The 22,559-nt window shown below is 38.4% G+C and overlaps 2 protein-coding genes across 2 annotated transcripts in view; one reads left to right on the top strand and one right to left on the bottom strand.

Annotated features, from left to right (window-relative positions):
- The window catches only part of st6galnac5a (ST6 (alpha-N-acetyl-neuraminyl-2,3-beta-galactosyl-1,3)-N-acetylgalactosaminide alpha-2,6-sialyltransferase 5a), a 40,993-nt gene extending 32,461 nt beyond the window's left edge, over positions 1–8,532 (top strand). The window contains exons 3-5 of the mRNA XM_084410243.1: positions 597–1,009; positions 6,521–6,628; positions 8,175–8,532. Of these exons, the coding sequence (XP_084266369.1) occupies positions 597–1,009; positions 6,521–6,628; positions 8,175–8,421 (768 nt within the window). The 3' untranslated portion in view covers positions 8,422–8,532. The remainder of the gene's footprint in view (positions 1–596; positions 1,010–6,520; positions 6,629–8,174) is intronic.
- Positions 8,533–15,897: 7,365 nt separating this feature from the next.
- Positions 15,898–22,559, bottom strand: part of pigk (phosphatidylinositol glycan anchor biosynthesis, class K) — a 55,053-nt gene continuing 48,391 nt past the window's right edge. Inside the window, exon 11 of the mRNA XM_084411841.1 lies at positions 15,898–16,618. Within this exon, the coding sequence (XP_084267967.1) occupies positions 16,502–16,618 (117 nt within the window). The 3' untranslated portion in view covers positions 15,898–16,501. The remainder of the gene's footprint in view (positions 16,619–22,559) is intronic.

The raw sequence follows: 22,559 nt of genomic DNA, 5'->3' as shown, positions 1-22,559 counted from the left end.
AACACTATATGAATGTAGACGTCATTCTCGCTGTTAAATTATAGACTACATTCGTATTAATACTGAAGCAAATTCAAACGCGCTCTCTCTGGATCTCCCAGTGCTAATAGAGGTTAACAGTGTCAAGGCACACGCAAACATACTAATGTTATAATGCAGCTAGAGCAGGAATCAAGTGAAAAAATCAAGGAAAAACAGTGCTTTTGTCTATATTGTTTTGCCTTCAGATTAAAAGTCTGGGTAAAACGGCTCTAAATTAAAGGCAATTGAGTTCAACAAATTAAAAAAGAATTGATGAGGGCATGGTAAAAAGGTTTTGACAGTTTTAATTTGACCTTCATATGGCAAACCGGGGGGAAAAAAGTTAATCTCTTCGTCTCAATAAAACCCCCTGATCCATGAAAGTATAGTTGAAGAAACACCAATAAGGCATTGAGGTTCTTGTTTGCCTTGAACTGCTACACTGGTGATCCCATTTGCTTAGCTACGAATACATTATTTAAATGACCACTGCATGTATTATAGACTCGGTATGAAATATTGAGTAGGATTTTATGCTTGCATAAACTGATCTTTTCGCTCTCTCTTCCCTACAGCCTCTAAAGATGCACTGCAAGAGCTGCGCGCTTGTCACCAGTTCAGGCCATCTAACCGGTGGGGGTCGTGGAAAAGAGATCGATCAGGCGGAGTGCGTCATCCGAATGAATGATGCGCCTACAGCCCGTGGCTACGGTGCGGACGTGGGTCACCGCACGAGCCTGAGGGTCATCGCTCATTCCAGCATGCAGAGAGTCCTGCGCAGCCGCCATGAACTCCTCAACTCCAGTCAGGACACGGTCTTCATCTTCTGGGGACCCAGCAGTTACATGCGACGTGACGGGAAAGGGCTGGTTTATAACAACCTGCGGCTTATGAACCAAGTGCTGCCCAAACTCAAGGTCTACATCATCTCCTGGCAGAAAATGCTCCAGTTTGATGACCTATTCAAGAGAGAGACCGGCAAAGACAGGTAATAGGCACTTTATTACGTTGTGCGGAGTCAATTTGAAATGGTATTATTTGATATGAGGCCAATTTTAGTATCTGTAATGATATGATCAAGAAAATAAGCTTAAATATGTGACTACTTTGATGTTACATTGAATAAAGCTAAATATTTTCAAACCCATTTCTGAACTGAAATGGGTCTTCAGGACATGATTAACTGAAAGCGTGCATTGTGTGCAATGACAGACATTTTCATCAACCTGCCAATACTATGAATGTGGTATGCCCTAATTTTTTGTGACCTATTTTTTTATTTAAAAAAGGTGTTATAAGGGAGAGATAAGTGTCCTAGAATTGAGTCTGCAGAGGCCCTTATTATTCCACATTTACTGCTCTCCGAGAAGACCAACCTCTTTTCCTCTTTCAACTAGAGGATCACATGGGAAATTAGTTTGTGTGGGATTCTAGATTTGAACATTAAGCCAAAATCTCCACTTAATCAAAGCAAAAAAAAAAGAAGGAGATTAGTCTGTGAGCAAATGGAGCTGGATATAGTCATTTTTGCCCACAGAACATGAATTTGTTATGATTGTAATTTTGTACAAAGTCCTTTCTTGGTTCCATGAAGAATCCATGGAATCTTTCCAAATACACAAAAAGTTATTTAAAATGGTTCTTTTAAGAATTGTTCACTGAAGGGTTCTTTGGGAACCCAAAATGGTGTATATTTACAGAATAAAGGTCCTGGTTTTATTCTGGTTCTTCAAACTAACACTAATATAGTTATGGTTATATCTCATCCTGATGCTCTCATTAGTGAATGTCTTTCGGTGTGGGTTTTATCGCAAAAACTCTTCTTTTTACAGAGTGCAGTTCTCCTTAAAACTCTTTGGAGGCTCGTTAGAAAGAAATGCAAATATTATCATTGATGAACTGGCTTAGAATGATCCAGGAGAGTTTTGTAGCTTCTGTCCCTTATTACCACAGCAGTCATATTGCAGACGTAAAAGTGTGTCTTTCTTTTATCTTGTATCTGTTTCTTTGGTGTTATTCTCCAAAGTGGTAAATGAAAAGCGGAGAAGACAAAAGATTGCTGAATCAACCACACTGAAGAAAAAATCTGTTAGATGTCAGACGTGGACTGGAGAAGGACGGCCGCGGTTCATTTACTGGTTTGATCAGTGTTTGTTTTCATATAGGGAATTTCAAGGAGCTGGTCTATCAAAAGTTACTTTAAGAAACAGAAACTAAGACACTGCTTCTGCCTTAAAATGCAAAAAATGCATTAATCACAAACAATAACCAGGAATTATTATTTTATTTTTTTAAAAGCACCAAGTTCCAGTCATGTAACATTATTAATATTCAATGAGCAGTGCCTAACACAGTAGGATTTGCATCTGGGACTTTCCACTTCAAGGAACATTTGCAAAAAAATAAGTTCTTGCCAAAGGTGTGTTTACAAATTCTTTTTAGTCTTTTTAGAGGCATCATAATTGCAATTCAATCATTGACCCTAGATATATATTATACAACAATACAAAATATACAAAATATTTGGTAACATATTTCATTCATTAGTTTGTTTTATGAAATACTACTGTGGATTTTTAACTGCATGCTGTCGAATGAGCAATCAGACTTGATTTAAGTCTCACAAGACAATGCAGCAAAGCTATAAACTGTATGTATGTAATTCACCCCTTCATAAGACTAATTCGATTAGGAATCGGATAATGTTTGCGCTGAATGTTTGTGTTTCAGCTTGCCATTATTTCTGTAATCAGACTACACTGGTCATGCATCTTTTTGGCACTGCATATTCAGAAAACACTGTCAGAGTATCTGCAGATCTATTAGGGGGACTGCAGCAGGGTTGTGGACTCCCATTACCCGCGGTAAAATCACTGTAACTCATGGCGTCTAATGGCTTATTGCTTTATTAAAGAATCATAGGGCCCTGAGAGCCTCAATCTGCTCGGTCCTTCTGAAACTGTTCTTACAGTTAGACCCCAAGACTACTTTTAATGTAATTCAGGCTGATGGTGCTATAATTTGTGCATGGTACTGTAGGTCATGTAAATAGTCGTGCAGGAACACTTGGCAGTCGGGACGCAGTGCCTTTGCTCTCTGGCCTGGCAGTGACAGACAGCCCTGTGGCACAAACACAGCCCAATGTGTTTTGGCATTTTGTTTTTCCAAGACTTAGCAGTTCGTTTGTCTCTTCTTCTGTTGTTTTCTCCTGCATCTGGTCACATTGGCTTCTAAACAACCCTGCTGTGGAGAATCCGGTCTGTCAGAATGTGTTCACGGGGATTCTGAGCATAAATCTAAACGATATGTTTCCATGATATCGGGATAGCATTTGCTGGATATTGAATGTTGAATGTTATGTTTGGTAACTTATTTTTGTAGTGACTTAATGGGTAAAATACAAACTCACACTTGAATTTTTTTGGATAATTAAAATGCAGAGGTTGCGGTCATTCCCTCTGCCGCTTTGAATTTATGAATTTTCTCACGTAACACTACCACACACATTTCTGTAAGTGCTCTTCATGTACTAAACATTGTCAGGCATTCTCATCCTAATCAAATACTCAGTGGCGTATCACCGTGTGCATTCCAGAAATCATTGGTTTCTTCTGAAAAATCGTTGAGAGAAACTAGCACAAATATAGTAGTATATTCAGTTATTGATTTAATTTAACCCTCATATGACACGATATGTTTATGTCTTCGGGGCCATCTTTATACTTGGATATTTTCCTGAGACTATAAGCGAACCGACATTCAACTGACAGTCATACTTATTTTTTTAATAATGAGTCAGACATCCTCTATTTGCAATTCAAGTACAGCTGAAATGACAGAAGCTCTACACATCCATTACAGATAATGATTTTCATTTTTATTAGTTCTTCCACCTCCATAACGACAGCGACCGGGACATGTTTGGTTCGCTTAGTTTTGTCATGGTCATGAGACATTAACTCGCGGGAATGTTATAATATGGCGTGGCCACGGGATATTAATTTGTGGGAACGTGACTGAAACGTGTTATTAAACTAAACAAAACACAGAGGAGATCACAAGAGCAAACATAAGTAACGAAAAAAACGATTAAAAACGCTGTAATCTGCTGCCAGGCCAGTAGGTGGCGATGTCACTTTGTGAAGAAACACTACGAGCCTATAGACTGAACACGTAACACACATGCACATGACGTCACCGGTTTCACAAATTCACGTTTTTGTAGTTTACACAGACACGATAATGGTATTGTTTCCAAAAACTGTCGATTTTGCGATTTCAGGTCCGCAAAACGCCATTGTCGTGTAAATGAACGGGCAAAATGCATAGAAATGTTTCCAAACGTTGTCATGTAAACGGCCTTTTAGTGTCAACGAGAACAGAGAACAGACCAGGAGTAACTGAAACACAGGGCTTAGTGAAACTTAATGAGAGACAGGTTGCAAAAATGAATAACTATAGCAACAGAAGAGCACATAATGAGTAACCAAGGAGACAGAGAGGGAAAACAAGAACAAAAAAAGAGTTTTATTCTAGCTTCATGCATTCTTTTTTTTTTAAATGCTGAGAAAAATGCATTTTTGTTAAATATACATATAAATAAAATAATACAAATATAAATAATACATCCAGACCGGATTCAGAATGATAATCAAATCAGATGGTAGATCGAGTCCATCAACATCCCCTAAAGCTTCACAGTCCTATAGCTCGTCCAGGATCGAGATTTCATTCAGTAACATTAGGCAGTTTTGATTTATGATCGCGTTATTTTACATATGCATCTGCTTGCATATAATATCGCTTGTTTCTGCTGTTTCTTCACATGTCTTTTGATCTTTCAGAAGATGTGTCATAGCACCCCCTACCATATAACAGTGAAAACACGGAAAGCCAGAAATTTCTGTCAATGGCGGTAGAAGGTTGTGATTAGCGACTGTATGAGGGAGTCATTGAATTTTTCATTCAACCAATTTGTTCAAAAACTCTGATTCATTCATAAACAAATTAGTGTTTGGCTGCATCCAAATATACTTCCCTGCATACTCAGAGAAAAGTGAAAAATGTAGTATATATGAATTCACAGTTTTCATAAAACAGTGGGTAAAAAGAACCCAGATAACCTCCTATTTATGGCGAGATTCTGAAGCGCTGGCACACAAATATTTTTGAACTCTTCCTAATCAAACACACCTGATTCAAGTCATCAGCTCGTTAGTAGAGACTCCAAGACCTGAAATATATACGGGTCAGATAAGGGAGACAACTGAAATGTGCACTGTTGTTGTGCCTCCAGGAACAGGGTTGGGAAACACTTGTCTAGCACACGCACAGACATAAAAAAACATGTTGTGAGTGAACCGGCCATTGAAAATGTGAGAGGTATTGCAGCAGAATTTGAAAAAGTTTTGAGACGTGCTTTTAAAAAATTTATTTTCTTTATCTTGAGCGCTGTGTTTTTGGAATTCCATTTCATGCGAAATCATGAATCATGAATAAAAGGAAAGCATGGCTGTGGAATGCAAAGTCACGTTCTGTGTGAAGAGCCCATAACTATGGAAGCTTGTTTTCGCCACAGAAAAAAAAAACATTTCAAAAGATAATTGTGACTTTTTATCTGACAAATTGCGAGTTTACATCTTGCAATTCTGACTTTATAACACGCAATTGCAAGTTTATATTTCGCAATTCTGACATCTTTTCTCAGAATTGTGAGATATAAGTTATGAGTTATAAAGTCCAATTCTAAGGGAAAAAAAGACTGACTTTTTTCCCTCAGAATTGTTAACTGTTTGCCAGAGTTTATATCTCACAATTCTGACTTTATAACACGCAATTGCAACTTTATATCACGCAATTGCAACTTTATATCTTCCAATTGCGTGTTATAATGTCAGTATTGCGAGATATAAACATGCAATTCTGAGAAAAAAAAGTCAGAATTGAGAGCTTTATATCATGCAAGTCAGAATTGCGAGATAAAAAGTCGCAATTTACCTTTTTTAAAAAAATTTTCTGTGGCGGAAACAAGCTTCCATACATAACTGTGCAGAGGTTTAGATGTTGATTAATTCCACTGTATATTCCAGCGCATGCACAAGAGATTATTTACTTTGCATTTGCCATACAGCGGATACTCTGTTATCGTAAGTAATTTAACAGTAATCAGAGGCTTCTAATCAATCACGTCCGGGCTGTTGTTCACTAATGCTTTGTTGTCCTTTATTAATGTGTTATTTGTCAAAGATTCACCAGGGGTTTCATGTCAGACGGCAGGTTGGCAGAACTGATGAACAGTTGATGATAATGTTCAGTTGCAGAAATGATCCTGACAGCTGGACGGCACTCTAAACGCAACAAAATCTTAGGGTTGCGTGCGCGGAATTTCTAACGGAAATGTCTTCTGGAATGTTAACTACTGCACACCTCGCAGTTTGGGTTTCATTGTATTGATTTAAGCAGACAGTCTCTCTCTCTCTCTCTCTGTTTCTCTTTTCAGGAGGATCTCTAACTCTTGGTTAAGCACAGGCTGGTTCACAATGACAATTGCCTTAGAGCTTTGTGACAGAATCAATGTTTATGGCATGGTGCCTCCAGATTTCTGTAGGTAAGTCATATTTCAATGCATTGTTTTGGTGTACAGCGAGATCTAAAAGTCTGAGACCACTTGTGAAAATGTTTTTCTTTTGCATTTTTCTGATTTATACCGTTCAAAAGTTTTTACGATTTTTCAATGTTTTTGAAATAAGTCTCGTATGCTTATCAAGGCTGCATGTATTTGATCAGAAATACAGTAAAAACAGTAATATTATGAAATATTATTAACATTTTAAATAATAGTTTTATATTTGAATATATTTATTTCCTGTGATGGCAAAGCTGAATTTTCAGCATCATTACATCATCTTGTCCAGTCACATGATCCTTCAGAAATCATTCTAATATGCTGATTTGGTGCTTAAGAAAGATTTCTTATTATTGTCAATGTTGAAAATAGATTTTGCTGCTTAATATTTTTGTGGAAACCATGATCATTTTTATCAGGGTTATTTGATGAATAGAAAGTGTAACAATGTAATGTAACAATATAAAAAAAGTCATTTTTCAAATTTTTGATCAATTTAGTGCATCCTTGCTGAATAAAATTATTAAATTAATAAATAAAGTCTTAGAACATCTGACCATTTATTCAAATTGATTTTTGTCACAAGATTAATGCCACAAATTTGTTATAGATATATTTTGATATATATTGATATATATTTGATATATATATTTTGTTTAATTCTATCTGATATAAGACAAGACATTTATATTTATTTTCATGTTACAGGCAAAAAAAAAAAAGCAGATTTTAAAATTCTATGGTATTTTGTCTAAGTAAAACTAAAATGTCTAATGTATAAAACTCTAAAAACTCAAATTAATAGTTAAATGCTACAAGTGAATTTATGCATCATGACTTTGTAATGTGCAATTTATAAAATGGAAATTAATTTTGAGATTTGCTTAAAGATTACATTTAACACTGTTATTAAATTATTAGTGTTTTTAAAGATTATCTTTGAGTAATTATTAGGTGATGAGAAATGTAATCTAAATGTAAAAATATAGAAAATTAGCATAAACAATTAAATATCCAATATTGGCCTATATGATAAATAAAATAAAAAAAATCTCTAATAACTGGCAATGTATATGAGAAATAGGTCACAGATCAGCTAAGCATTTTTTTTTTCGTCATAATGTTTCGTTGTTTACAGTGTTTCAAAATCTCCGTTTAAATGATATCGTGAATCGCAGATGTGGTCAAAGATCCGATCTTTCTATATGCGTCTGATTGATTTTCTCCCTGCATAGTCTCCAATATTGCCGCGGCAGACCCTGCTGTGTACCAGAGCTACGGGGGAAAACCCAAAGCCGAAAATTAAATGATTCATTGTGATTCCCCGCTGAGGCATGACCTTTCCCCCAGCCATTTTCCAACCTTAATGTATTACATAAAATCTATTTATTCCCCTTAAAGCACGCTGTACTCTGAACCAAATCAGGTTAATTGCCTTGAAAACAAACATCCAGCTCAGGATTAATTGGGGAATGGAGAAATACAATGACACTGTCCCCATTTTAATCTCCTCTCTCATTGTGTCCAGGGAGTCTCAGCACCACTCTGTCCCGTATCACTACTACGAGCCCACGGGCCCGGACGAATGTGCCATGTACATCTCCCACGAGCGAGGCCGCCGAGGCAGCCACCATCGCTTCATCACAGAGAAGCGGGTCTTTGCAAACTGGGCTCGGACATTCAACATCCATTTCTACCAGCCGGACTGGAGTCCTCCGCCGTTACCGAGAAATCACACGGCGACCACAGCGTTTCCCCGACCGCAGAACACGTGACTCTTACCAGAGCCATCCAAAGATCTCAAACTGCCTCAAACCGATGACTGGCTAATTCCTGTTGCCATGTGGATGGAGCTTTATGTGTTGGATTGGCTGGGAGAGGGCGATTCATGGAGAACTGATGCTTAAACCTATTCTTTTGCACATTCATTGTTTTGTTTTTTTAAGGTATGAAAAGCATTCCAGAAATCTGTACACATTCATATTTCAGAAATCCTTATCAGCAATGTATTGAGTATCACTGGGAGATCTTGGTTTTATACAGTGTGAAGGAAAAAGAAAAAGGATGGCGGATCCAAGAGCTCTGGAGTGACGAGGATCTGCTTTCAACAAAATGTGTGCTAAAGTCAATGTAAAAGCATTGTCATTTTTTTGTTCCATAATTCAATGAGAGAACAAAACGGTGCAACTTCAGGCCTAGACAGCTACATGGTGTTGGCCCAGATCTGGGGCACGTGGATGGATCTGGGCCGAAACTATGTTGCTGTTAATTGATTTGACTGTGAAACGTGGTTTCTATTTGACAGGTGATTGGAGGGAGTGGTTTGTGACGTTTATTTATTTATTTATTTATTTATGAATTTTGATTATGAGGACCATTTTTACAAATTTGGAATAAGGTGAAGTGATAAACAATTCGTAATGAAACCACAAATGTGCTCTAAGGGGCCGTTTACACGACTCCGTTTTCAACTTAAAACGGAAAACTTTTTATGCATTTTGACCATTCATTTACATGACAATGCCGTTTTGCGGGCCAGAAAATGTAAACTTTTAAAACTAAAACCGTTATCGTCTCCGTGTAAACTACAAAAACGCATAGTTTTTCTCTACAAAGTAACATCGCCAACTAGTGGCCTGGCAACAGAATACAGCGTTTTTAGTCGTTTATGAGGATCCGTGTGAACGGAGATCATTTTGACAACGTTGTCGTCTGTACATTCAACTTTTCAAAACCGCAAAGGAAAAACTTTTTAGGTTTTGAAAATGTTTTAGTACATCATACATCGTTGTCGTGTAAACGTACCCTAAGAAAGTAATGTTGTATTTAAGGCAAGACACCCAGGTAAATAGGTTAAAAAAAATATATAGATATATAGATATTACATACTTCCCCAGCTGATTGATTACATTAAAAACTGCAAAAATGTTTTTATTATATGTAAGTTTTATAAAATATAGTCCAAATATGCAAATGAGGCTTTATCTAATTAAATATGCATTTATTTACATATATTTTCAGGAAAGAAATCTGAATATTCGATAAAGCCAGGTTCAAAGTTTTTTTTTTTTTTTTTTTTCGTTTTGTTGACATATTAGAGTTAAAGCGTTTTACAGAGGGGATTTTGGATTTCTCTTTTTGAAACTTCATAAATCAGAAAATACTATCAACTGCCAAAAAAAAAAAAAAAATGCTTTTAGGAATAAAATGTTAAAATCAGGAAAATTATACATGAACAAACCCCTCAGTAAAGACTTCAGAATATAGATGGGAAAGATCTGTGACATTTGATGTATGTAAGTGCTACTGAAGTGGATATTTCCGAGTCAAATAGATGCAAATGCAAATAGATAAAGTGCAATATATATATATAACTCTTAAAAGCGTAGTTTTTGAGTTTTCTCTTACACTAGTATGAGAGAAGTTATGAAAAAAACTTAAAATCACAAAATGCTGTTTTGCCTGTAGTGTCTTGCTTTAAATAATCATCAAATCCAATAATGTCCTGTGTATTATTGACCACTAAAATATTTAGATATTTATTGTCCCCACTGACACTGGATCTATCTATCTATCTATCTATCTATCTATCTATCTATCTATCTATCTATCTATCTATCTATCTATCTATCTATCTATCTATCTATCTATCTATCTATCTTCTTAAGATAAGAAAGTTGCGCACTGCAGAAACCGTTACACAGAAGATCAATGTTGCAAATGATTGTACTTGATTGTGAGATTGACTTGAAATGTTTTAACATGAACAATAAACAATTTGTTTGTTAAAACAGAAAAAATTACAATTAATAAGCACTGTGATCCTGCAGTTTTGATCTAGCGTTCTCACATTTATCAAAACTGGAATATTTAAGATGACCAGATGGGATGCGTACAGATCCGATGTCTCGTGCCAGGTTTCAGATCTAGTAAAACGGCATCTTGAAATCCCACAAGAAACGCAGCAGTATGAAGTCAACACAAAGCCTATCAAAATGAAATGCATTATTTTTGTGGTCAGTGTGAAGAGCATGTCAGAGGTGTACAGGACGCGTACAGGTGTAATTATGCCCGTCAGGCATCATTGACCATGACCGCGCTGCGCCTGTCAGTCATGCAAATGTACACACGCGTCGGGACTGTTAAAGCAGCCGTCGCATTAATGCGCCCCAGATGACTGACAAGTTGGCATCACTGTTGAATGCACAAATGTTTGCAGATACGATGCGCCGCTAAGAGTGATGGGTCATTATAGCATGAATGATTGCAAAAGCGACTGTATAAATGCTGATGTAGGCCTGTCCATCTTGAAGGGAAGCACTAGGATTCTGGGAGATTTATTTCTGTTCAAATCATGTCACTTAAAAAAAAAAACCCAGATAGTAGGAAAAGTGTTTGCAAGATAAAGTCATTCCTATAATAATTAATAGGACTGTTATCTTAATTGATCTGACCACAATAATTAGGGGCCCTCTTTTTAACGATCTAAGCGCATGGTCTAAAGCGCACGGCTCAAGTGCAGTTAGGTCGTGTCTGAATCCACTTTTGCTAGTTTAACGAAGGGAAAAATGGTCGGCGGGCCCGGCGCTTGGTCTAAAAGGGTTGTCCCTATTCTCTTAATAAGTAATGGGTGTTTTTTGGGCGTAACGTGCAATAAACCAATCAAAGTCTCATCTCTCATTCCCTTTAAAAGCCATGGCGGATTCGCTATTTACATGGCGGAATTTGCAAGCGGAAAAACTGAACGCTTCTCTAGCGAGGAAACAGATCTGCTCGTGAGCAAGGTTAAAGCGCAAGCAGAACATCTACGGGACAAAGTGTACGCGCATCGTGGACCCGCCTATAAGCGCCTAATAACGTGCTCTTTAAATAACAAAAAAAATAATAATAAATTGCGCCATTGACTTTAGACCAGGTTTCAGTTGGTCAACGGCTCAGTCTATTTCAGTTGCCTCAAAATAGCAATGCGCAAACAATGCGCCTGAACACACCTCGTTTTCAGACCAGCGCGCCCATGGGCGCAAATGCATTTGCTATTTAAACAAGGTGGCGCTGGACGTTAAAATGAAAACTGCGTCGGGCTGAAACTAGCAAAAAACTTGCAACTGTGTTATGGCTGATTGCGATTCGTAGGCCGATTGCGCCGGGTGTATGATAGGGCCCTTACCCCGGGGGTTTTTGGCCCTTTACCCAATTTCCACCAACTGCGGAACGGCTGCGGATCAGCTCCGCTGCGTGTCGGCTCCGTGCTCCGCCGTCCTTCAATGCTCACCAGGTCCGGATTTGTTGCAGAACGGCTGTGGCCATGAATGACAGCTGAAGTCACGAGGACCCACGAGATCTCGCAAATTCACGAAGGGTCACGTGATATAACGGGATGCCCTGTGCTGAATTGCTGCGGAGCTCTCCGGCATCCGGCAAAAACAGAAGCTCTGCGTATCTGCTCCGGAGGGCTGCGGATCGCCGGAGTCGGAACGCGGCCGTTCCGCAGTCAGTGAAAATACACACATTGACTTTAATGGAAACCTATTGACTCCCCCCACCGTTCCGGAGCGGATCCGCAGCCGTTCCGCATTTGGTGGAAATTAGGGGTTAGTCTGTTTTGAAAAGAGAGGAATGGTGCAGCTTTAAATGACATTCTGGGTTCAGAAGTTGTTCGTTCGTTCAGGACTAAAGCCAGGTGCACACGATTTTGGCCGCGATTTGACCGTCTGAGACAAATTTAGCAAATCCTAAAAGAATCATCTGATCCTAGGCTAAAATCTGAAGTCTTTGAATGTTAGTTTGACATGTTCGCCGACAGCAGATTAAGGACCGTTCCGATAAAATTTGACCTCCGACGAAATTCTGGCAGTGTCAGAAGATTTGACTCAGTCCTGCAGTGTGACTTCTCATACGACGACCGTTTTTCAAGACAAGCCGTGACCAAAATCAACGTAAGAGATTTCTTTGTAGCCACCATTTCAATCTCTTATGTAACGCAGCTCACATCACCGAACGCGTCATTGATTGATGATGTAAAACTCCGGACAAGTTTTCTTGACTGTCGTACAGTCTGACATTAGAGACAACTGAGATCTTACAGTGTGACATGGCTTACAGCGATGATCATGTTCGTACAGTCTGACAAGCATCAATCGTAAAGGACGATAATAAATCGCACAGTGTGCACCCGGCTTAAAGGCCCGTTCACACCAAGCACGATAACTATAAAGATGACGATAAAGATAACTATATATGCGTCCACACCAACGACCGATAACGGTCTTTTTCTAAGCACACGCGCGCCCGGATGATCCAGATCCATTTTAAATGCGCGAGACCTTTAAATTAGAGTGGATTCTGATTGGCTGTCAGTGTTTTATCGTTCGACAGCTGGAAAAAAAATCGTTCTGAAAGTGATCCCAACGATATCGTTCCTCATATCTTTATCGTTATAGTTGTGGTGTGAACTCTGTTATTCTTTAATATGGAGAACGATTTTTAGAATTATATCTTTATCGTTATCTTTATAGTTATCGTCCTTGGTGTGAACGGGCCTTAAGTCTGATTGGCTGTCAATCGTTCATCAGCCGGAGAAAATCATTCTGAAAGTGATTCCAACAATATTGTTTCTTGGTGCTGTAATAGTTATACTGTAGTTGTGGTGTGTACTCTGCAATTCTTTTAAATATAGAACAATTTTTATTTTGCTTTTGTTATCGTCCTTAGTGTAGTGTGAATTACTCTTTTTTTTTAATAAGAAGTCAAAATGTCTTTGAACAAGAGTGAGCTTAAGTTATATTTAACCCCAGAATATTCCTTTAACGGTGAAGCGTGCACGTGTCCTTGGTGGTGGCATTACATGGACACTTTCTCATCTTCAGTTTGTGCCACACTGTAGACAATCCTTGGAAGCAGGTTACTCTGTGAAGAGGAAAACTCACAGTTTTGAACAGAATAGCTCAAGTGTGGCACTATAGTATGATGCTGAAAGAGAGAATTGTTGAAAAATAAGGCAATTTGGGTCACTGCAGCTAGACCAGATTACTACGGTATAGAGTCTATCTCTTGGTGGCGTATTGATCCATTGTGGCCCAGCTATTTTCCAAACAGCGAGTCGCTGACTGAGAAACAATAGTCTCCTGCTCTGAGAAAACAGACAGTACGATGAAATCACAGAGTGCTGAGCTGTAATTAAACCCAAAATATGGCCATATAGAACCAACCCTGAAATTACATGCTAAATCATTTCATATATGAAAATCATAAAATGTAATGCTGGATAAAAAATAGCTCAGTGATTTTTCTCTTTGTGCGAGATTATATGTACACAAAAAAGCCAAAAGGTCTGAATACAATCAACTCATTTGGAAAATAATGACTAAATATATCATTCATTGAAAGTAGGGTGAATCAATGTTGACCTGCATTTATTGATTGTACTTATGATCAACCATTAAACAGGTTTCAACGTATTGGATTCTAAAAAAAATAAACCTTTTAATGGGCACTAATGAGCTTCAATGAGCTGAAATATGCAATTAGCGTAATTAATAATGACTTTATGATTCGAGAGAGCTGACATCCTATAATTTACATTTTAACAAGATTTCATAGCCTAATAAATATATGCATTAAGTAGATTTTTAAGACAACATAACCAGAAAATAATTCACAGCTTTCAACTCAACATTCGCCATGCTTCTCCATTGAAAAATGTGAGTTCTTTGTTCTCTTTCATTTCACACAGAAAAAGGAGCTCCCGCTTTTCCACTATTTTTCCGCTACTTTCTGCTTTATTACTCTCCTTCAACTTTTAAAAGGAACATGAAAAGCTTTCAGTCTTTTCTCTGTAGGCTTTATTCAAAACGTCACCTTTAGCCAGTTTTATAATAACAATAAAAATAAAAAAACAGCAAAATCCTAGAGAACATACATTTGAAAAAGACAAAATGGCACTGTAGAAATTCTCACAATGCATTAACTCGCATGAGCACCAGTGAATATTTTGATGTGGGCTCTCCTAAATAATTTGTGATGTCTGACCTACCAACAGTTAATGATGCATTAGACAAACAGGAACAAAAAAAAAAAGAGCTAGAATCGTCCAATTTGTCAATCTCTCATTCATACTTACTGTGTAGCAAGGGGTGAAATCGGTCGACCCCTTTTAGAGAATGTTCTTAGCATGGTTCAAGTGGAGTGGAGATGCTAATGGACAGATACAGGACACAGCCAAAGGCAAATGGAGTGATTTGGTTGCTGTACATGGAAATGTGTTTGCTGTCCATTAATTCCTCACATTTATTGCAGAAAAAAATGAAGCCTAGTTTAGGACCAATAAGATATTTGACATTTTCTACCTACTTGTTAGTTAATTGTCAGCAGCTTAACGATATGTAGAAAAACAAGCCCAGTCTCATTACTGTAATTTGGAAATAACTGTTATATTACCTAAATGAGAGACAATTTTAATTACACATAATGTTAGAATAATTATTTATTTTTTTGCTAATTTAAAATAATTAAATAAAGTTTTCCTTAAATGACAATGAGATGTTTATTTTCATAATGGAAATGAAAAAAAGAAAGAAAAAAAAAGAAAAGAAAGTTAATTAGCCTAAATTAGCTTCATTTTCTTTCTATGATCCAAACATTATATGAATAAGTGGTTTTCAGATATTGTCACAGTTGGTTTTCACAACTCTTCTCAGAGCTACACTGAAAAAAAAATGATTCGTTGAATTTAATAAAAAAAATAAGTATGGTAAGTGGTTGCATACAATTGATTTTAGCTACATTTAAACAAATGCATTAAGTTGAACTTAATCAATTTTAGTTCAACTTAATGCATTTGTTTAAATGTAGCTAAAATCAATTGTGTGCACCCACTTACCATAACAAAATTGATTAAATTCAACGAATCATTTTTTTCAGTGTACCCTGAACATTAGTATCTTTTCCCACTTCATATAACCATTGAAGAATAAGACTGGAAATTATAAAGTGACACTGAAACAATAGATGAGCAATTGCATATACAGATTTAGAATATCTGCAAAAAGCTAACAAACAATCTCATCCCACTGAGAACAAAATGAAGGAGTCTGGTAGGAGTGCATGCCCTCGTTACAAGTTACAATTCCATGTGTGCCATAATAAATGTTAGAAAATAATTGAACCCTGCCCTGGGCTGAAGTATGCTTGTAGCTTGTTTCCGCCACTGAATAAAAAGTAAAAAAGCTTTTTTCTCGCAATTGCAAGGTTACATCTCGCAATTCAGAATTTTTTTTCCTCAGAACTGCACGATATAAACTCGCAATTGTGAGTTATAAAGTCAGAATTGCAAGATATACACTGGATATAAGTCAGTCTTTTTACCTCAGAATTGGACTTTATAACTCGTAATTGCGAGTTTATAACTCAGAACTCTGAGAAAAGTAGTCAGAATTGTGACATAAACGTGTAATAGCGGAAAAAAAAAGAATTATGAGATAAAAAGTCACAATTACCTTTTCATTATTTTATTCCGTGGTGGAAACAAGCTTCCATACTGAAGAGATGCAACTGAAAAAAAAGAAAAGAAGTACGCTTCTCCCTCCCACACTGTCTGTGTGTGTTTAGTTCAAAAGAAAGTCCCTGTGTGAAATTCAAATGGATTTCACTACAGAGCTAAAAAAACAACAAAGAACATTTCAACGCAAGTCAGTGCGTGTCACTTTCAAAATATGATACACAGCAAAACCAAAAGAAAACAAACTTGCACCAAGAAATAAATAACCTATTCCTGACCAAATCAATCATGAAGAAAGTTGTGGTGGACTCTCTTATGACAGAGACACAGACGCAGCAGGTTCTTTGACCTCTGTGGGATCAGAAGATGTGTTTGAGATGTTTGATGCCGTAGGTCTTGAAGAACACCAGCAGGATTAGAGTCCAGAGCCCCAGAATGAAGCCATCAGGAGGGTGCCAGTCTTTCTGCTTGGGTTTCTGTGAAGACATGTAGCGAGAACTCTAATGACTCTGTTTCACAGCATGAACAACTGAATTTAATTTGCTCTTCTGAAATAAAAGAACTGGATGCACTATGTAAACACTGTGAGTGTCAGTCGCTGCCTTTTACAGACGATGTGAGATGTAAATAGCAACTGCATTATGGAGGATGATCAGATATTTATTTTATTAAAAACTTGTGTTTACGTCTCTCAAATAGCACGTTTAGCCAGCTACAGAGAAACTGGTAGCTAGGCAACAGACAAGTGACCAATCCTGAGTGCCGACGTCATTACACGCATTCTACCAGTACGGTAGAATTCCGGGCAGAGAATCGTGTAATCGTAATCGGGCTTAAGTGGAAATAAAACTGGAACCGTTCGGCCCGATGTTGGAAAAGACGCTAATGTTTACACAAAGGCTGTTATTGAAGGATAGGGCAGTGCAATATGAGGTGCCCCTAGGGACATTATTCAGAATTCTGAATGATGTCCCTAGGGGCACCTCATATTGCAAACTCCGGACAGCAAACGTTATTACCAACCACACACATTCAACTAATACTGAGAGGGAAAAAACAGCTCACCACATTTTCTTGCAATTGCGCGTTTATGTAGATCTCACAAGTCTGACTTTATAACTGGCAATTGTGAGTTTCTATCTCACAATTCTGAGAAAATAAAGTCAGAATTACGAGATGTAAACGGGCAATTCTAAAGCCCTATTCGGACGGGATTAACTTTTAATCGGGGTAACTCGATTTGGGCATCGCCGTCACCCTCCTGTCGTCATGTGCGTATTACGTTGCTTGTATGAATATCACGTGCGCAAACACATATTACCTATATTTATATATACAGTATATACCGGATATATATATAAATGGTAAATGGACTGCATTTATATAGCGCTTTCAACAGACCCATGGCCACCAAAGCGCTTTACATATAGCCTCACATTCACCCATTCACTCACTCATTCATACGACGGCGGTGTCAGCCATGCAAGGCGCCATCCAGCTCGTCGGGAGCAGCTGGGGTTGCTCATGGACACCTCAACACTTGGTCAGGTGGAACCGGGGATGGAACCACCAACCTTCCGGTTTGTAGACAACCTACATGAACCACTGAGCCACTGCCGCCACAGTTATATGTCCGGTCGAACGTTGTATTAATTAACTTCAGACTGGATTGTGTTGGTAATAGGCACTTACAGTGAGGAAAATAAGTATTTGAACATCCTGCTATTTTGCAAGTTCTCCCACTTAGAAATCATGGAGGGGTCTGAAATTGTCATAGTAGGTGCATGAAAAAAATCCAGAAATCACAGTGTATGATTTTTTAACTATTTATTTGTATGATACAGCTGTAAATAAGTATTTGAACACCTGAGAAAATCAATGTTAATATTTGGTACAGTAGCCTTTGTTTGCAATTACAGAGGTCAAACTTTCCTGTAGTTTTTCACCAGGTTTGCACACACTGCAGGAGGGATTTTGGCCCACTCCTCCACACAGATCTTCTCTAGATCAGTCAGGTTTCTGGGCTGTCGCTGATAAACATGGAGTTTGAGCTCCCTCCAAAGATTCTCTATTGGGTTTAGGTCTGGAGACTGGCTAGGCCACGCCAGAACCTTGATATGCTTCTTACAGAGCCACTCCTTGGTTATCCTGGCTGTGTGCTTCGGGTCATTGTCATGTTGGAAGACCCAGCCTCGACCCATCTTCAATGCTGTAACTGAGGGAAGGAGGTTGTTCCCCAAAATCTCGCAATACATGGCCCCGGTCATCCTCTCCTTAATACAGTGCAGTCGCCCTGTCCCATGTGCAGAAAAACACCCCCAAAGCATGATGCTACCACCCCCATGCTTCACAGTAGGGATGGTGTTCTTGGGATGGTACTCATCATTCTTCTTCCTCCAAACACGTTTAGTGGAATTATGACCAAAAAGTTCTATTTTGGTCTCATCTGACCACATGACTTTCTCCCATGACTCCTCTGGATCATCCAAATAGTCATTGACAAACTTAAGACGGGCCTTGACATGTGCTGGTTTAAGCAGGGGAACCTTTCGTGCCATGCATGATTTCAAACCATGACGTCTTAGTGTATTACCAACAGTAACCTTGGAAACGGTGGTCCCAGCTCTTTTCAGGTCATTGACCAGCTCCTCCCGTGTAGTTCTGGGCTGATTTCTCACCTTTCTTAGGATCATTGAGACCCCACGAGGTGAGATCTTGCATGGAGCCCCAGTCCGAGGGAGATTGACAGTCATGTTTAGCTTCTTCCATTTTCTAATGATTGCTCCAACAGTGGACCTTTTTTCACCAAGCTGCTTGGCAATTTCCCCGTAGCCCTTTCCAGCCTTGTGGAGGTGTACAATTTTGTCTCTAGTGTCTTTGGACAGCTCTTTGGTCTTGGCCATGTTAGTAGTTGGATTCTTACTGATTGTATGGGGTGGACAGGTGTCTTTATGCAGCTAACGACCTCAAACAGGTGCATCTAATTTAGGATAATAAATGGAGTGGAGGTGGACATTTTAAAGGCAGACTAACAGGTCTTTGAGGGTCAGAATTCTAGCTGATAGACAGGTGTTCAAATACTTATTTGCAGCTGTATCATACAAATAAATAGTTAAAAAAATCATATATTGTGATTTCTGGATTTTTTTTTTTAGATTATGTCTCTCACAGTGGACATGCACCTACGATGACAATTTCAGACCCCTCCATGATTTGCAAGTGGGAGAACTTGCAAAATAACAGGGTGTTCAAATACTTATTTTCCTCACTGTACCTAACGCTAAAAGATGTTTCGTGCCTCTAACAAGTGCTTTCGGTCTTCTTTCTGATCTGAATGGTATGTGGAAAACACTGGGCGGCAGTGGCTCAGTGGTTCATGTAGATTGTCTACCAACCGGAAGGTTGGTGGTTTAATCCCCGGTTCCACCTGACCAAGTGTCGAGGTGTCCTTGAGCAAGACACCTAACCCCAGCTGCTCCCGACGAGCTGGATCGCCTTGCATGGCTGACACCGCCGTCGGTGTATGAATGAGTGAGTGAATGGGTGAATGTGAGGCAATATTGTAAAGCGCTTTGGTGGCCATTGGGTCTGTGAAAGCGCTATATAAATGCAGTCCATTTACCATTTACTTGAGTTTTGCCAGATTTGTCCCAGCGTCTAGATCGCAACTGAATGCTTTTTCAAGCGCCTCCATACTTGAAAAACCGCGGAAAACTACTTTTAAACAGGAAATGACAAAATATTAAAGTACATATTTACAGCGGGTCTATTCGCACGGGATTAGTATTACCTGAGGTAATTTTTTCGGACCTTTTTACTGAAGGTAAAAGTCGCCGTAATCTTTACTGCCATTGTCCGTAATGATTACTGAGATGGCACATTCGAACGGGACTAAAATCACTGAGAAGCTCTGGTAATAATTACTTTACCCCAACTCTCCATAGTAAATTAATCCTGTCCGAATAGGGCTTAAGAAATAAAGTCAAAATTACGGGATGTAAACTAGCAATTCTGAGAAATAAAGTCAGAATTACGGGATGTAAACTAGCAATTCTAAAGCCTTATTCGGACGGGATTAGTTTACCATGGAGAGGTGGGGTAAAGTAATAATTACCAGAGCTTCTCTGTGATTTTAGTCCCGTCCGAATGTGCCATCTCAGTAATCATTGCGGATGATGGCAGTAAAAATGACAGCGACATTTACCTTCCGGAAAAATTTACTTGGGTCATACACAAAAGCACTTGTTAGAGGCACAAAACTTATTTTAGCGTTAGGTAAGTGATAATTTAATATATTTACGGTAGGAAATTTACAAAATATCTTGATGGAACATGATCTTTACTTAAAGGTGCCATTGCATGGATTATTTTATTATTTTAGAGTGTTTTCATGGGGTGCCCTTATAATGTTAGTATGTTTTTTAGATCAAAATTTGTTATAATTTAGAAATAAAAGGCATTTTTCCTAGCCTGATTTTAGCCTCTGATTTGAACGCTCTGTTTGAAGGGGCGTGTCAGCTGTGAGACTTCAGTGTAAACGCCCACTGCTGTGATTGGCTGCTGTGAGACTTCAGTGTAATCGCCCACTGCTGTGATTGGCTGCTGTGAGACTTCAGTGTAAGCCCGTTGATCACGTGAATGAAGATCTTATCATTGCAACACAGTTTCTGCACTCTCACTAATGATTTCACCAATGCAAACATGATGTACTGTACTGCAAGAGCTTCGTTGTGCAGTGTAACAGCGTCATTGATTTCATAACGAGTTTTGGCAAGTGTCCAGATGTGATTGACAGCTTGGGCGACTGGAAAGGGATTGTTCTTTGATCGCTTTCTGTATATTAATCACAGTTTAAGTGAGATTATTTTCATCCTACTAAGAGAAACGACGTGAAGTTCATAGTTTAGTCACTGGCTTGATTTACTGATGCCTAATTTTTGGAGGAGTACATATTAATGATCCCGACTGTTGCGTCACAGTCGGTGTTATGTGGGGATTCGCCTATTTTTCAGGGGTGTTTTTCAAAAACGAGATTTAAATAAGAAGGAGAAAACAATGGTGTTTGAGACTCACTGTATGTCATGTCCATGTACTGAACTCTTGTTATTTAACTATGCCAAGATAAATTCAATTTCAAATTCTAGGGCACCTTTAATATCCTAATGATTTTTGCCATAAAAGAAAAATCGATAATTTTGCCCCATACAATGTATTGTTTGATATTGCCACAAATATACCCGTGCGACTGGTTTTGTGATCCAGGGTCACATATGTGTTTGCGCACGTGATATCAGGAAGCAACGTAATACACACATGACGACAGGAGGGTGACGGCGGTGCATAAATCGAGTTACCCCTCCCACTTCTGCTAGTTTTACTGAGATACCTTATCCAGGGCGAATTGGCCATTAATATAACAGACGTCCTGTGGAAAAATTACATTACTCCATCTACTCTTGTAAAGTTAATCCCGTCCGAATAGGGCTTAAGAAATAAAGTCAGAATTACAGGATGTAAACTGGCAAATCTGAGAAATAAAGTCAGAATTACGAGATGTAAACTGGCAAATCTGAGAAATAAAGTCAGAATTACGGGATGTAAACTGGCAAATCTGAGAAATAAAGTCAGAATTACGGGATGTAAACTGGCAAATCTGAGAAATAAAGTCAGAATTATGAGATGTAAACTGTATGAACATGCAATGGGAGTCAAGCCCATATTCTCTTACAAGTGACCATAGTAATATCAAAGATGGCGACATCCATAAAACTAAAAAGTCTTATCATTTTTAACACGACAAGAGTCCAACTGAGCCGCGAGTTTCTATTTAGAGTCTGACGAGAGCAGCTCTGGTGGAGAACAGAGACTGGATCTAAAACCTTCAGATGACACACAGCTCACATCTCGAAACCACAAATGAAAACCCGCAACACACGGCAGACACGTGTTTGTGCAGCACAAGAGCGGCTTTCGTTCACACAGAGCAGGTTTTCAAGAATGCGGTTGTGAGTCCTGAAAATGTATGGGTGTAAGATATAGAAGGAGGTTGTCACTACTGTACGTAACTGATCTGTGTGTGAACGTAACCATGTTAAGGACTCAAATACAGAACTGACAACTGCACTCTGCTGCTGTGTGAACGTGGCCAAAGAAAGAGATGAAGAACAGAACAAGTCAACAACAGAAAAAAGAAAAACTGAAAGAATAAATATAAAGACAAATATAAAGAATGAATGAAAGAAAAAGCAAGCAGAAGAAAAAAGGAACAGAATAAAACTAACAAAAAGAGGGAAAAATCAATGAATGAATAAAATGAAGGACAAACAATCGAACAAATCATAGAATGAACAGGCAAGCAAACAAGTGAACAAAAAAGCAAAAAAAATCTATTTATTGAAAGAGCACAAATGAATGAAA

The sequence above is a fragment of the Rutilus rutilus genome, assembly GCF_951802725.1.
Source record: "Rutilus rutilus genome assembly, chromosome: 6".
NCBI lineage: Eukaryota > Metazoa > Chordata > Actinopteri > Cypriniformes > Leuciscidae > Rutilus > Rutilus rutilus.
Note: the sequence above shows the minus strand (reverse complement) of the source record. Positions and strands in the feature narration are given on the sequence as shown.